General features: G+C 29.5%; 1 protein-coding gene across 8 annotated transcripts in view; it reads right to left on the bottom strand.

Annotated features, from left to right (window-relative positions):
* Positions 1 to 13,633, bottom strand: part of LOC126748203 (phosphatase and actin regulator 1) — a 101,780-nt gene that overhangs the window by 30,197 nt on the left and 57,950 nt on the right. For all 8 annotated transcript variants that reach the window (XM_050457271.1, XM_050457273.1, XM_050457274.1 and 5 more), the window contains 2 exons: positions 10,223 to 10,324; positions 3,185 to 3,481 (listed from right to left, as the gene is read on the bottom strand). In XM_050457271.1, coding sequence (XP_050313228.1) covers positions 3,185 to 3,481; positions 10,223 to 10,324 — 399 coding nt within the window. The remainder of the gene's footprint in view (positions 1 to 3,184; positions 3,482 to 10,222; positions 10,325 to 13,633) is intronic.

Raw genomic sequence — 13,633 nt, 5'->3', positions numbered from 1 at the left:
CATAATAAAAATTTACCTGACTTACTAGTTTACATTGATCAAGAAATGAACCAAGTTAATTCAACCACATTAATAGGGAGAATTTTATATATTTTTTTTAACTCAAATGACTGTAAGAAATAAAAAAATATTAAAATCTTCTAAGTAAGTAAAATCCATAATTATATAATAATATTAATATAAAGTTAATAAACATTTTTTTTCATTTCATAATTTTTTTGCCTTTAATTTTAAAAATATTATCAATCTTCATTTTTTAAAATATTCTGGTACATTCTGTAATTTCTGCAATAAAAGGTGCCAATGTGAAAGTGCCATTTGGGTTATGCATAACAAAAATGTACCTGATGCACTTTTCTCTATAAAAAAATGTACTTGTTTTTATTTATCAAGAAATCGATTAAATTACATGAACCATTTTTAAGGTCTATTTATTTTCCATGATATTTTCCCATATAAGCGAATAAGGAGGAAATATCCGGATTTCTTCAGGTAGCTGGAAACGAAGAAGTGGGACATCCTATGCATTTAAGTTATACATAACAAAAATATGTAAATTAATCCAAATAATGGTCATTTTACATTTTTTTACTACTTACTCAAATGCCTGGAAGAAGACAAAATAATTTTCCTAAATATTCCAGGCAAGTAATTTCCAAATTCTTACTTGAATATTACAGTAATTTTTTCATGTAGTTGAAAAACAAAAATGGGGTGTCATGTATAATTAAGTAACGCATAACAAAAATGTACCTGATGCACTTTTCTCTATAAAAATAATGTATGAAGACCACGATTATTTGCCGACAAATTGTTTGTCAACATATTATTAAAATCCACTTTATGCAGGGAATTTCGGAACCAGTTGGGGAATTAAATTCTTTATTTATAACCATTGACCCCTTAGTCATTTCGTTAATTATAGTCTAGACAGTACCATTAAAGAGCATTTCTGAAGCAAAACCCGTTTTTTTTTTTTTAGCCAGAACAATAGAATTATCAATAAAATTATCAGGTAAATTTCCAAAATCGGATGCTGTTTGTTTTGCAGATAAGCATGGACTATATTTGTGGATGTATTTTTTTTAAACATCACGCACGCACCAACAATTAAATGAAAAAAGAACGTACAAAGCTTGTATGATTTATAATTATTGCTATGATAGTCATAGGGAAAAAACAATGGCACTAATTCAAGTATCATGCATCCCTTAAATTGACGTGTCAAACTAACCTTGACTGCCTGATTAAAAGGCAAAATTACCAACCCTGACCACCTGACTGATTCATCGAACCAAAGCAGAAAAACGACATTCTTACCCTTAAAGCAAGTACACCCCATAATGTAGCCCATCATTGATGCTTGACGGGACACCCCGTCCTGCTGCCTCCGTCTTAAATGTTTCCGAGCCCCACAGGAGCCCCAACGTGAGTTTAACTGCCTCCATTCGCCCCCTTAAGGGGCACCCAGTCTTTCTAATGCACATAAACACACTCGATTTATCGCCCCGACTCCCTTACACCCATTAATAATTAATATCCGACCGTAACCGTGCGGTAAAAACTATGTCACTAGTTTTAATGCACACTGACTAAGGCAGGTTTCGGCCACCGCAGGACTGTTCATGTTGTGTCTAGCAGGAAAAAGGATCGAATGGCGCTCTCTAGCGGGCACACGGCGAATTCTAAGGATACGACGCGCGGGAAATATAGAGGGCGGGAGAGGAGGGGGGTGGGGCCAATGCACCATCGGTGGAAGGGTGTTTTCCGAGGCCCGGGAGGGTGGAAAATCGAGTTAGGCGGGTGGCTGATGCGATTTGATTTGTTTGGGTTGTGGAATGGCTGATTTTTGTTGGAAATAGTCGAGTTTTCCTTATGTCGTATGTAGCAGATGATACTGTGGTTTTCACTGTTAACATGAATTTACAAGGACTAATGACGTCAGCAGTAACTATGGCTTAGACGTTAACATTAGTAAAACCAAATTCATGGTGTCATGGATATGCGACTATATATCTGACTTTAGTTTGGCTGTAAATAAATAAATTTAAAAAAAAGGCACAAATAGAAAATAAATATACGCTATTACATTCTCGTATTTAAGATTTTATCAGTACATTTATGGTCGAAAAATTACGATTGAAAGACACCATTAATTTCAATAACTAACAAACCCTTAAACTTATGTGCCATGAGATCTAATCAAAAAACTGAAAATATAGATAAACTGAGCCAGGCAGTTAAAATATGCATTTTTATTTTTTCTTTTAAAAAATGTCAAAAAAATCTTTCACTTTTTCCAGGCAAACTGCTTATTTGGAAATTTTATTATTAATCCCTAAGACTTAGAATTAAACAAATAACTCCAGGCAAATCATTTTTACATATTTAAAAATGTTGAGCACTCAGATCAGGAGACCACTAATACACAAAATAAACTTATTCAAATACAGACTTAAATATCCCGAAAAATAAAACAAAAAAAGTGAGACCAAACACCCATCCATGTTCCTTTTCCCATAAAAACACACCCGTCATAACCATAATTAAAAATGAGTGTTATATTCTTAACTGGCACGACCACAACGAGACAACAGCGTGTAAACTCACTAAACGATTATTTTGTAACCCGACACCTTCGATCGTGGGTTTAAAACCCTTTGGCCCTTAAATGAAACTAATAATGCATATAAGTTATGACTGAAATGTTTTGTCTAAGTTGGCTATTTATGGTTGTTTTGAAACTCGTAAAAGCTGCTCATATATCCCCCAGAAAAAACGTGGTTTAATTAAAAGAGGGTATTCAACCGTGAATAATGCAGCTCAGGGTTTAACATCCTTAAGATTATAAGCCAGTTAATTTCTATTTGCTTATTTTTTTTATTGGATATAGGTAAAAAAAAAACTACTTCAGACGATTGATTTATTAATCATTAATAAAAGTAGTACTTTTTTTTTTGAAAAAATAAGCCAGATTAAAAACTGTAAAGTAAATCTCACTTAATTTTAGTCTCCGCCCACAATGACCGTTTACTCAAACTGAACCTGTGCGCATCCAAATCCTTTTTAGGTTACCTATGACATATATAAGTGTTTTCACGTACCCAGTTAAACATTGAAACCGTGAAGCACACCAAACAGTCTTATCTCGCTCCATCTTATAATATGTAAGTGAGATACTTACCACAAGGCGGAGGACTATTGGCATTGGCAGTGTTATCCCTCGCAGCAGCAAAGTGGGGATTCTGTAGCAGCTGTTGCTGTAGCAACATGTGGTGGTGGTTTATGGGAAGCAACGGGGAAGCTCCCGGCGGTGGGGGGTTGGGGTAAGGCGGCGGGTGCCCGGGGTGCTGCGGGGCCGGCTGTTGGGGCGAGGCAATGTTGGGCGGCAGGCTGTTGGGCTGATTGCTATTGATAAGGGATGACTGTAGGTCACCATGGCCGGAGATCGGAGGGAAGAACGGGGATGGAATGGAGTCGCCTGAAAGAATATAATAATAATAATAATAATAATCTTTATTTAGCATAAATATATAAAAATTAATGCATAATTTAACTTCAGGTATCAATGCCTAAGCTATAAATGTGTCATTGTATATCGTAAACCGATAGTTTGCTAAAACAACAGAAAAAGAAAAAACAAATTTAGAGAATATTAAATGGTAGAAACAGTTTATTGACCGCAATATATTAGTCTCCTAAAACTCGACGAAGACTTGTTTAATGAATTATTTGCACAATAAAAGGTTTTATGCATTTCATGTAATAACGGGAGATATGAACGTAAATCTGTTAGGCCATAGAAGTAAAGAAATAAATTTTGAAAATAAATTCGTTTCCTATGTAAATGAAGTCACTTGACTAAGGTAAGGTACATGCCTCGACCACTTTTTCATGAAAATCTACAACATAAATCACCAAGATATTAAATTCTTTGTTTTTCAGGAAGATATAATCGACCATTATCCTATTTCAGCTATAGTCAATGTAGCAGGAATTATTTTTATTAAAAAAATATAAACTATGAAAATCTTAGAAAAGAACTGGGCAGAGAAAATTATTATATTTAGAAAAAAAAATTATTATTTATTTTTATAAAAAAAACTGTATCGAAAAGAATGGATGTCCAAAGAGTTAGTAAAACAACCTTAAATGACCAACAGTTAAAGCATCAATATAATACATATAAAAATAAGAAAAGAACACTCATTGGAAAAGAAAATTCATATATCAAAATGTAAAAAAATCAAATTCCTCAACAGAATTCATAAAATTCAACATCCACAAAAAAAATTAGAAAAAAATTAAAAAATCAAACACCTATAACAGACTAAAATATTTCAAGTTTTAAAGTTCATTACTATTCAAATTCGGGTAAATCAATGTATGTAAAAATAGAAATCTTCTAGAAAAAATAGAATAAGTTCTATAAAATCTATCTTTGACAGATCTGACTTTAGGCATATGGTACGCTATACAAAAAGTATTCAGAATATATCGTAGAATTGTAAAATGTTATTATATACAGGATGTTCCATTAAAAAAAAATGTTGACGCCTTAGTTTCTACTGGAGGTACCGTGTTTAGAAAAAATTTATTGCAAAAAACGCGCAAGTGGCAATGCTAATCGAAAAAAATAAAAGAAGTATAAAAATACCTGAATTTTCGATGAATTTGATCCTTTCATCGTGAATTCACTGTATAAAGTGATTTTTTTTTTTATATATAACAAACATAGACTAACGTAATTCTAGAATAGGAGTATTTCGCCAATTTTTTTTCAACAAGTTTTCACTGTTCTCAAGCATTTTTTACGTAATAATGAAAATGTCAAAATTAAAAGGAGCATTTTCAATTTTTTTTATACATGCCGTGAGATAACGTTTTTTTGTCAAATTTTCCAGCCAATTCGATGATTTTTCTTAAAGTTTTCAGGCAATTGAAGTCAAATTCAATTGACTATATAAGGAATATTTAATTTTTTCTCCCAAATCCCTGAAATTTTTCAAATATAAATTATTATTTTTGTTTTAACATAGAGTATTTCCTGAGGGTGGCTTTGACGGTAAAAACGTGGTACTAGAAGAAGAATATTTTGCCTATTTTTTTTATTAACCAAAAAAAGGAGCATCCATGCCTGGAATAATGTTTTTTTTTAATTATTTTCTAGGCAAGTTCCTGTAATTTTCTTATTTCTTTCAGGCAGTTAAAGTCAAATTTACTTGACTTCATAAGGGATATTTAATTTTTTCTTCGAAATGCCTTAAATAAAAATATTAAATTTTTCAACATACATGATCAAAATATTGTTTTCATTATTTTCTTTTTACATATTAGAGTTCCTGAGGACGGATTTGAGGGTAAAAACGTGGTGCTAAAATAGGAATATTTTCAAAAAAAAAAATTGACACAATAATATTTTTTTTTTTACACAAGCCTGGAATAATGCTTTTTTTTCTAATTTTCAGGCAGTTGAAACAAACCTGGAATGGCTGGAAAGGAAATACGTGTTCTATAATTCTTCAGACAAATTGATTATTTTTATTTTTTTATTATAGTTTTCAGTCAGTTGATTGCATAAGGAATATTAATTTTTTTTTCCAAATTCTAAAAATTTTTTAAATTTTACAATAAAAATTATTAAATTTTTGTTTTTAAGTTCCAATTAAGTCCTTGTAGATTTTTATTTTTTCCAGGCAGTTGAAACGAATCTAAAATGAATGAAATAAAAAATACGTTTATTAAAGTTTTCGAGGCAAATTAAATTAAAAGTCAAATTCAGTTGATTATATTTATAAAGCATATTTAATTTTTGCATCCAAATGTCTTAAATAAAAATAATAATTTTCATAATATAAATAATTATTTTCTTTTTTATTATTTTTTTTAACATAGGGAAAAAAACGTGATTCTAGAAGAGTACGATAATTTTTTAACGAATGTTCACTATTCTTCAGAATTTTGCACGCAATAATAAAGTCAAACTCAGTTGTCTATATAAAGATATTGGAATTTTTTCACAAATGCCTGGAATTATATTAAAAAAAAAAAGTTCTTGTAATTTTTGTATTTCTTCCAGGCAGTTGAAATCCAATTCAGTTGACTATATAAGGATATTTATTTATTGTCCCAAATGCTTGGAATAAAAACAATAATTTTTTTTAGTATAACATACATTATCAAAATATTAATTTTCATATAGAGAATTTTTTGAGTGTAAAAACTTGATTCTAGGAAAGGAATTTCGGTAATTTTTTTGTCAATTTTCTTAACAGTTTCTCACTATTTTTCAAAAGATAATGAAAATTTTATTAAAAGGGTCTTAGTCAAAAAACAAGTATTTTTAATTTATCTTATTATTATAAAATTGATTATTGATGAAAATGTGCAATTTTTTTACAATTTTCCAGGAAAATTAATGATTTTTCTGACAGTTTTTGGGAAGTTGAGGTCAAATTGGTTGACTTCTATACGTTGCATAAGAGATATTTAATTTTTTTTCCCAAATAGCGTTACCAAATTATTAGACTATAATGGAATACGTGTATGAAACTAGATATGTAAATCCTTTGTCAATTATAAATAAATAAATACACCAATAGTTTTAATTTAAAAATTGTATTTTTGAACTTAGATAATAAAATAGAACCAAAAAAAAAATTAATTTCTTCAACACTTATTGACTTATTTTAAAAAACTAAATTTCCACTTATTTGCGATAAAAAATGGCACAACTACTGCAATTTAAATAGAGGTTTTTCACGTTTTGCACGAAAACCTGAAGGTTATGTGAGAAAAGTATAGATACAAAAACTATAGTTTTTTTATCACTTAAAAGTTTCTTAAAAAGCATTTTTTCTCAGGTAATTATTTTCTGCAAAAAAACCGTTTTTTATTAACCCTACCCTTGCCCCCCCACCCACCCCACACACCTTACCAGTAAGAAATTGTTTTCAAAAATCATTGTTTTCCAAAATAATCCGCATGAATAACAGCTGATTTCGTCGTTAATATCCATTCTAAAAACACAGTTTATTTATTTAAATTTGATATAATTATATATATGTATGTTAATAAATATTTAATACAAAAACAGTGATTTTTCAAAAGAATTTCTTACTGGACAAATATTTGGGGTGGGTGGGGGGGCAAGGGTTGTGTTAATGAAAAACAATGTTTCTACAGAAAATATTTATTCAATACTTATTTTAATAACACTGTTTATTCAAATTTGACATAATTTTATATATAAATATTTACTATAAAAACAGCGTTATTAGACTGGGTATTATGGACGAAAAACAATGATTTTTCAGAAGAATTTCATCAACTATTTGAGGCGTAGTACCTCATCGAGTTTTAAAACTAGATATGTAAATCTAGTGTAAATTTTTTTTAATGCTGAAATTTTCTCCCTTTTGTAAACAGAACAGTACATGATATACGTATATTGTACTGTTTAATAAATATACCTTGACCATATACACTTGATAAATATACCAAAAATTTACTAAAACATCGTTGAATAAAGATATATTTAACGATAATAATATATGACGTGTGGCTTGAGTTTTATACATTTTTTTGCCCCAAATTCTTGGAATAAAAATAATAATTTTCATAACATAAATAATTTTTTTTTCAACAAATTTTCACTATTCTTTAGAATTTTGCACAGAATAACAAAAATAAAAGGATTTTAGGCAGTAGAAACACACCGGGAATGGTTGGAATAAAAAATACGTTTTACTAATTATTTTTTTTTTCAGTTTTCAGGCAATTAAAGTCAAATTCAGTTGTCTATATAAGGATATATATTTTTTTTCATATAGAGAATTTTTTGAGGATGGATTTGAGGATAAAAACCTGATTCTAGAACACGAATTTCGCTCATTTCTTTGCAAATTTTTTTAATAGTTTCTCACTAATCTTCAAGACATAATGACAATTTTATTAAAAGGGTCTTAGTCAAAGCATTTTCTGCCTGCATTGCCTGAAAGATTTTTTTTTAAATTTTCCAGGCAAATCCTGTAAATTTTTAATTTCTTCCAGGCAATAGAAGTCAACAAATAAAAAAAAGCCTTTTTTATAATTTCCTAGGCACGGTGATATTTTGTAACAGTTTTCAGACAGTTTAAGTCCAGACAAAAAAATATATAAAGCAAATTCAGTTAACTCCAACTGCCTGGAATAAAAAAAAAGTACCAAGCACACTTTTTTATAAGACAGGAACCACTTGAAATATTTAAATTTCCTTTCTTCACCAAAATAAAGGATTCCTGAGGATGAGTGTAAAAGTAAAAAAATTCGACAGGTATAATATGTATAAATATGAAAAATATTTGTGCATAACCTAATTAAATATGACAATCATATCCCTTTCATGTTATTTTAAAGATATTTTAATTATTTCTATGTATCATTCGACTTCTATAAGGGAATTTATAACCATAGACCTCCTGAACTGCCTAATAAAATTACATATTAAATGGTTGTTTCCTTGTGTTTGCGGTTTGGTTATACACCAACATACATACTAAAATGTTAAGTAACAACCGTGACTGGGTACATAGACAGTGATGTAATGTAATAACAAAGCGGTAATCGCAAGCACTTGAAAGGCTATTATTTTTAAATTAACATTCCGACTGGGATTGTTTTTAATACGTTTGTTTTGTTGGCTTCTCTCTGTGGTTTTTTTTTGCAAAAAAAAACAACAATTTTAAATTAGACTGGTTATTGTATACGATCCTTTCATTATTTAAAAATGTCTGTACATATCATACACAGCAGCTGTATACTTAAATATTGATTAATATTCCAAGTGAACAAAAAATCCAATTTAAGGGATTAATTGCCTGTCGTCAGCCAAACTTTCAGCGTTATTCGTAAACAGGCGCTTGTTGGCATCGATAGATCCTCAACAAATTGAGAAATTACTCGATCTAAAATAAAAGGGCATAAAGGGTCGCCGTTGACATTCGATAAGCGAACGGCAATCGATTTCCGTTTTCGCGAATGTCGTTTCAGAATCAAATTGGGCTAAAAATAGTGCAATAAAAAAAAACAAAAACAATTTGAAAAATCATAACTTAAAGAGGCAGCAATTACACTGTCGGATAAAACATAATCTTTATGCTCTTTTATGTGAGAATCTGTTAAGGATCAAAAGACTTAAGTGGGCTCCCATTACAGTCCGTCAAGTGGTTTCTCAGGCTGCATCTTATGTGAAGGGGCGTTTTCTCATAAGATTGTCTTACTGTATGTGGGGTCCCAGGTTCATTTTCTATAAACATTGTGCATAATGCACTCTCTGGTTGCCGGATGATGGTTTTTGGTGGATGCGAAAGGAAAATTAAAAAAAATTAGGAGCAGTCAAATTATTTTCTCAGGAAGACTCCATGAATAATAATAATAATTTATAATTTTTTTTGATAGATTTACCAAAATATGCACGGAAATTGATAATTTAAATTAAGTGGTATTCTCATTTATATATCACTATCTCAGTCTAAGAATTAGAAGAGGATGGGAAGAAAGTGATATTTTTCTTGGATAATCAGACCAATTAAACACAAAAAACACTATTTCCAGACAATCCAGACATAAATAATTGTTAATAGTATCAGAATGTGAGTAGTTGACTTTAGTTATCTTTTGTTGGGATGTTCTAGTGTGTATAAAAAAATTGAGCAAAGGAGTCTGCTATGTTTTTGAGTTTGACCAGTTTGATCATACATATTAAATGTTATCAAAATAGGAATGTCATTTATTTTTATTTTCAGTTCCTCGCTTATGATGTAACTAATCATATCTAAGCTCGAGCGATTAAATTTCAAAAAAACCACGTCAATATTATGGATAATTTGTAATTATTGTATGGACGCCAACATTTTTGGGTGATTCATAACGGACATGCTCGAAAAACTGGATCAAGAATGCGCTTCGTCAATGAATTTTCGTGGCGACGTGCCAGAAAATATTTTCAAAAACAAACTTCTTAATTGAACTGTTACGTGCATAAGTATCAAATTTTTCACCTCGATTACAGTAAACTGTAATAACATTTAGTGGCTTTTAGGCTTCACTAATGGGGGGCGCCAAATCGATATCATGCTTCGCGAGTTTCTCGAGAGAGGGTGCTGGTGCTTAGATAATCAATAATATGCAGTTTCCTGTAACTTCAAATATTGTTTTTTTATCTTGATTTAAAGATACTGACCTGGCTCGGACTTGGGCGGAGACAAAGGGCTTTCTGGCAGTAGGATTCCTTTCGACACTAACTCATCCCTGTTGGCTCGGACTGATATTTTTCTTTCTAATGCTGCAAGGAAATTAAGGTTAAAAAAAGGGTGTCTCAGGGGGATAAGAAATATATATAAGGGAGTATTTATAGCGGCCCTCTTATAAAAATAGTAAGAGGTATAAGGGATGTTGTTTTAGAATTTAAAGCGCCGTACACAATATATGAGAGGGTGAATTTAAATTTGGAAACTCATGTGTTGCCTCCTAGACAGCATCATCCTATTTTTATTTTTTTTTAATTTGAGTTTGACTTACTATTTTCCTCATAAGTTTATATCTCTTCCTCATTATGTGGTAATCGTTATCCTAGTTTATTAAAAAACAAATGAGAATTTTTTTATCCTCATTTAGAAGCTCTTTCCTAAAAATCGGTGGAAAATTGGAAAAATTGTGGCGCTTTTCTCGTTGAAAATTAAAAACCCCTTCTCTAGAGAAAATTTTCATGAAAATCGGTTGGAAATTGAGGAAATTATTTAAGGTTTACCACTAAATTTTTTTTATTATTTTCATAAATTTTCTAATTTATTCCCTTAATCTAAAATTTTCCCGTTTTTCAAAATTTAGATTTTTTAGATTCATAGATAGATTTTTTATTATAAATTAAAAACCCTTTGCATCAATGCAATTTTCATGAAAATCGGTGGGAAATTAAGGGAACTAGTCCAGTTTACCTCTTAGATACCTTCGATACTTTGTCGTATTTTTAAAAATCCCCCTTTAACTCTGGAAATTTCCAATTTTGATTTTTTTTGTAGATACATTTATTGTTCTAAATTAAAAACCCTTTGCATCAATGCAATTTTCATGAAAATAGGTGAAAAATTGGGGAAACTATGGCGCTTTGTCTTGGGACAGTTATTAATTTAACACATTTTCCAATTTTGCCCTTGCACTCTAGAATTTTTCAGTTTTTCAAAATTTCCATGAAAACATTTCTTGTTCTAAATTAAAAATTCTTTCTTGAGAGCCAATTATCATAAAAATCAGTGGGAAATTAAGGAAATTACTAAGGGTTTTCCACTTAGACACTTTTTCAATTTTTTTTTGACACATTTTCCAATTTTTATCTTTAACTCTGAAACTTTCCGGTTTTTTTTTTAATTTTTATAGATTTTTTATTCTAAATTAAAAACCCCTTCAATTAAGTTAATTTTCATGAAAATAAGTAAAAAATTGGGGAAACTACGGCGCTTTGTCTTGGGACACTTATTAATTTCACATATTTTCCAATGTTTCCCTGTAACTCTGAAATTTTCTAGTTTTTCAAAATTTTCATAAAAACATTTCTTGTTCTAAATTAAAAATCCTTTCTTTAGAGCCAACTTTCATAAAAATCGGTGGGAAATTAAGAAAATTATTAAGGGTTTTCCACTTAGACACTTTTTCAAAATGTTTATTTTGACACATTTTCCAATTTTTTTTTTTTAACTCTGAAACTTTCAGTTTTTCAAAATTTTCATAAAAACATGTCTTGTTCTAAATTAAAAATCCTTTCTTTAGAGCCAATTTTCATAAAAATCGCTGGGAAATTAAGAAAATTATTAAGGGTTTTCCACTTAGACACTTTTTCAAAATGTTTATTTTGACACATTTTCCAATTTTTTTTCTTTAACTCTGAAACTTTGCAGTTTTTCAAAATTTTGATAAATTTTTTATTCTAAACTAAAAACCCTTTTAATTAAGTTCATTTTCATTAAAATAGGTAGAAAATTGGGGAAACTATGGCGCTTTGTCTTGGGACACTTATTAATTTCACATATTTTTCAATTTTTCCCTGTAACTCTGAAATTTTCTAGTTTTTCAAAATTTTCATAAAAACATTTCTTGTTCTAAATTAAAAATCCTTGCTTGAGAGCCAACTTTCATAAAAATCGGTGGGAAATTATTAAGGATTTTCAACACTTTTTCAATTTTTTTTTTATAATTTCCATTTTTTTTTATTTAACTCTGAAACTTTCCACTTTTTCAAAATTTTCATAAATTTTTTATTCTAAACTAAAAACCCCTTCAATTAAGTTAATTTTCATAAAAATAGGCAGAAAATTGAGGAAACTATGGCGCTTCGTTTTGGAACACTTATTAATTTAACATATTTTCCGATTTTGCCTTTGCACTCTTGAATTTTTTAGTTTTTCAAAAATTCCATGAAAACATTTCTTGTTCTAAACTAAAAATCCTTTCTTGAGAGCCAACTTTCATAAAAATCGGTGGGAAATTAAGAAAATTATTAAGGGTTTTCCACTTAGACACTTTTTCAAAATGTTTATTTTGACACATTTTCCAATTTTTTTCTTTAACTCTGAAACTTTGCAGTTTTTCAAAATTTTCATAAATTGTTTATTCTAAACTAAAAACCCTTTTAATTAAGTTAATTTTCATGAAAACAAGTAAAAAATTGGGGGAAACTACGACGCTTTGTCTTGGGACACTTATAAATTTAACATATTTTCCAATTTTGCCTTTGCACTCTTGAATTTTTCAGTTTTTCATAAATTCCATGAAAACATTTCTTGTTTTAAATTAAAAATCCTTTCTTGAGAGCCAACTTTCATAAAAATCGGTGAGAAATTAAGAAAATTATTAAGGGTTTTCCACTTAGACACTTTTTCAAAATGTTTATTTTGACACATTTTCCAATTTTTTTTCTTTAACTCTGAAATTTGGCAGTTTTTCAAAATTTTCATAAATTTTTTATTCTAAACTAAAAACCCTTTTAATTAAGTTAATTTTCATGAAAATAAGTAAAAAATTGGGGAAACTACGGCGCTTTGTCTTGGAACACTTATTAATTTAACATATTTTCCGATTTTGCCTTTGCACTCTTGAATTTTTCAGTTTTTCAAAAATTCCATGAAAACATTTCTTGTTCTAAATTAAAAATCCTTTCTTGAGAGCCAACTTTCATAAAAATCGGTGGGAAATTAAGAAAATTATTAAGGGTTTTCCACTTAGACACTTTTTCAATTTTTTTTTTGACACATTTTCCAATTTTTTTTCTTTAACTCTGAAATTTTGGAGTTTTTCAAAATTTTCATAAATTTTTTATTCTAAACTAAAAACCCTTTTAATTAAGTTAATTTTCATGAAAATATGTAGAAAATTGGGGAAACTACGGCGCTTTGTCTTGGGACACTTATAAATTTAACATATTTTCCAATATTGCCTTTGCACTCTTGAATTTTTCAGTTTTTCAAAAATTCCATGAAAACATTTCTTGTTCTAAATTAAAAATCCTTTCTTGAGAGCCAACTTTCATAAAAATCGGTGGGAAATTAAGAAAATTATTAAGGGTTTTCCACTTAGACACTTTTTCAAAATGTTTATTTTG

This window comes from Anthonomus grandis, chromosome 22, assembly GCF_022605725.1.
Source record: "Anthonomus grandis grandis chromosome 22, icAntGran1.3, whole genome shotgun sequence".
NCBI lineage: Eukaryota > Metazoa > Arthropoda > Insecta > Coleoptera > Curculionidae > Anthonomus > Anthonomus grandis.
This window is presented reverse-complemented; position numbering and strand designations above follow the sequence as displayed.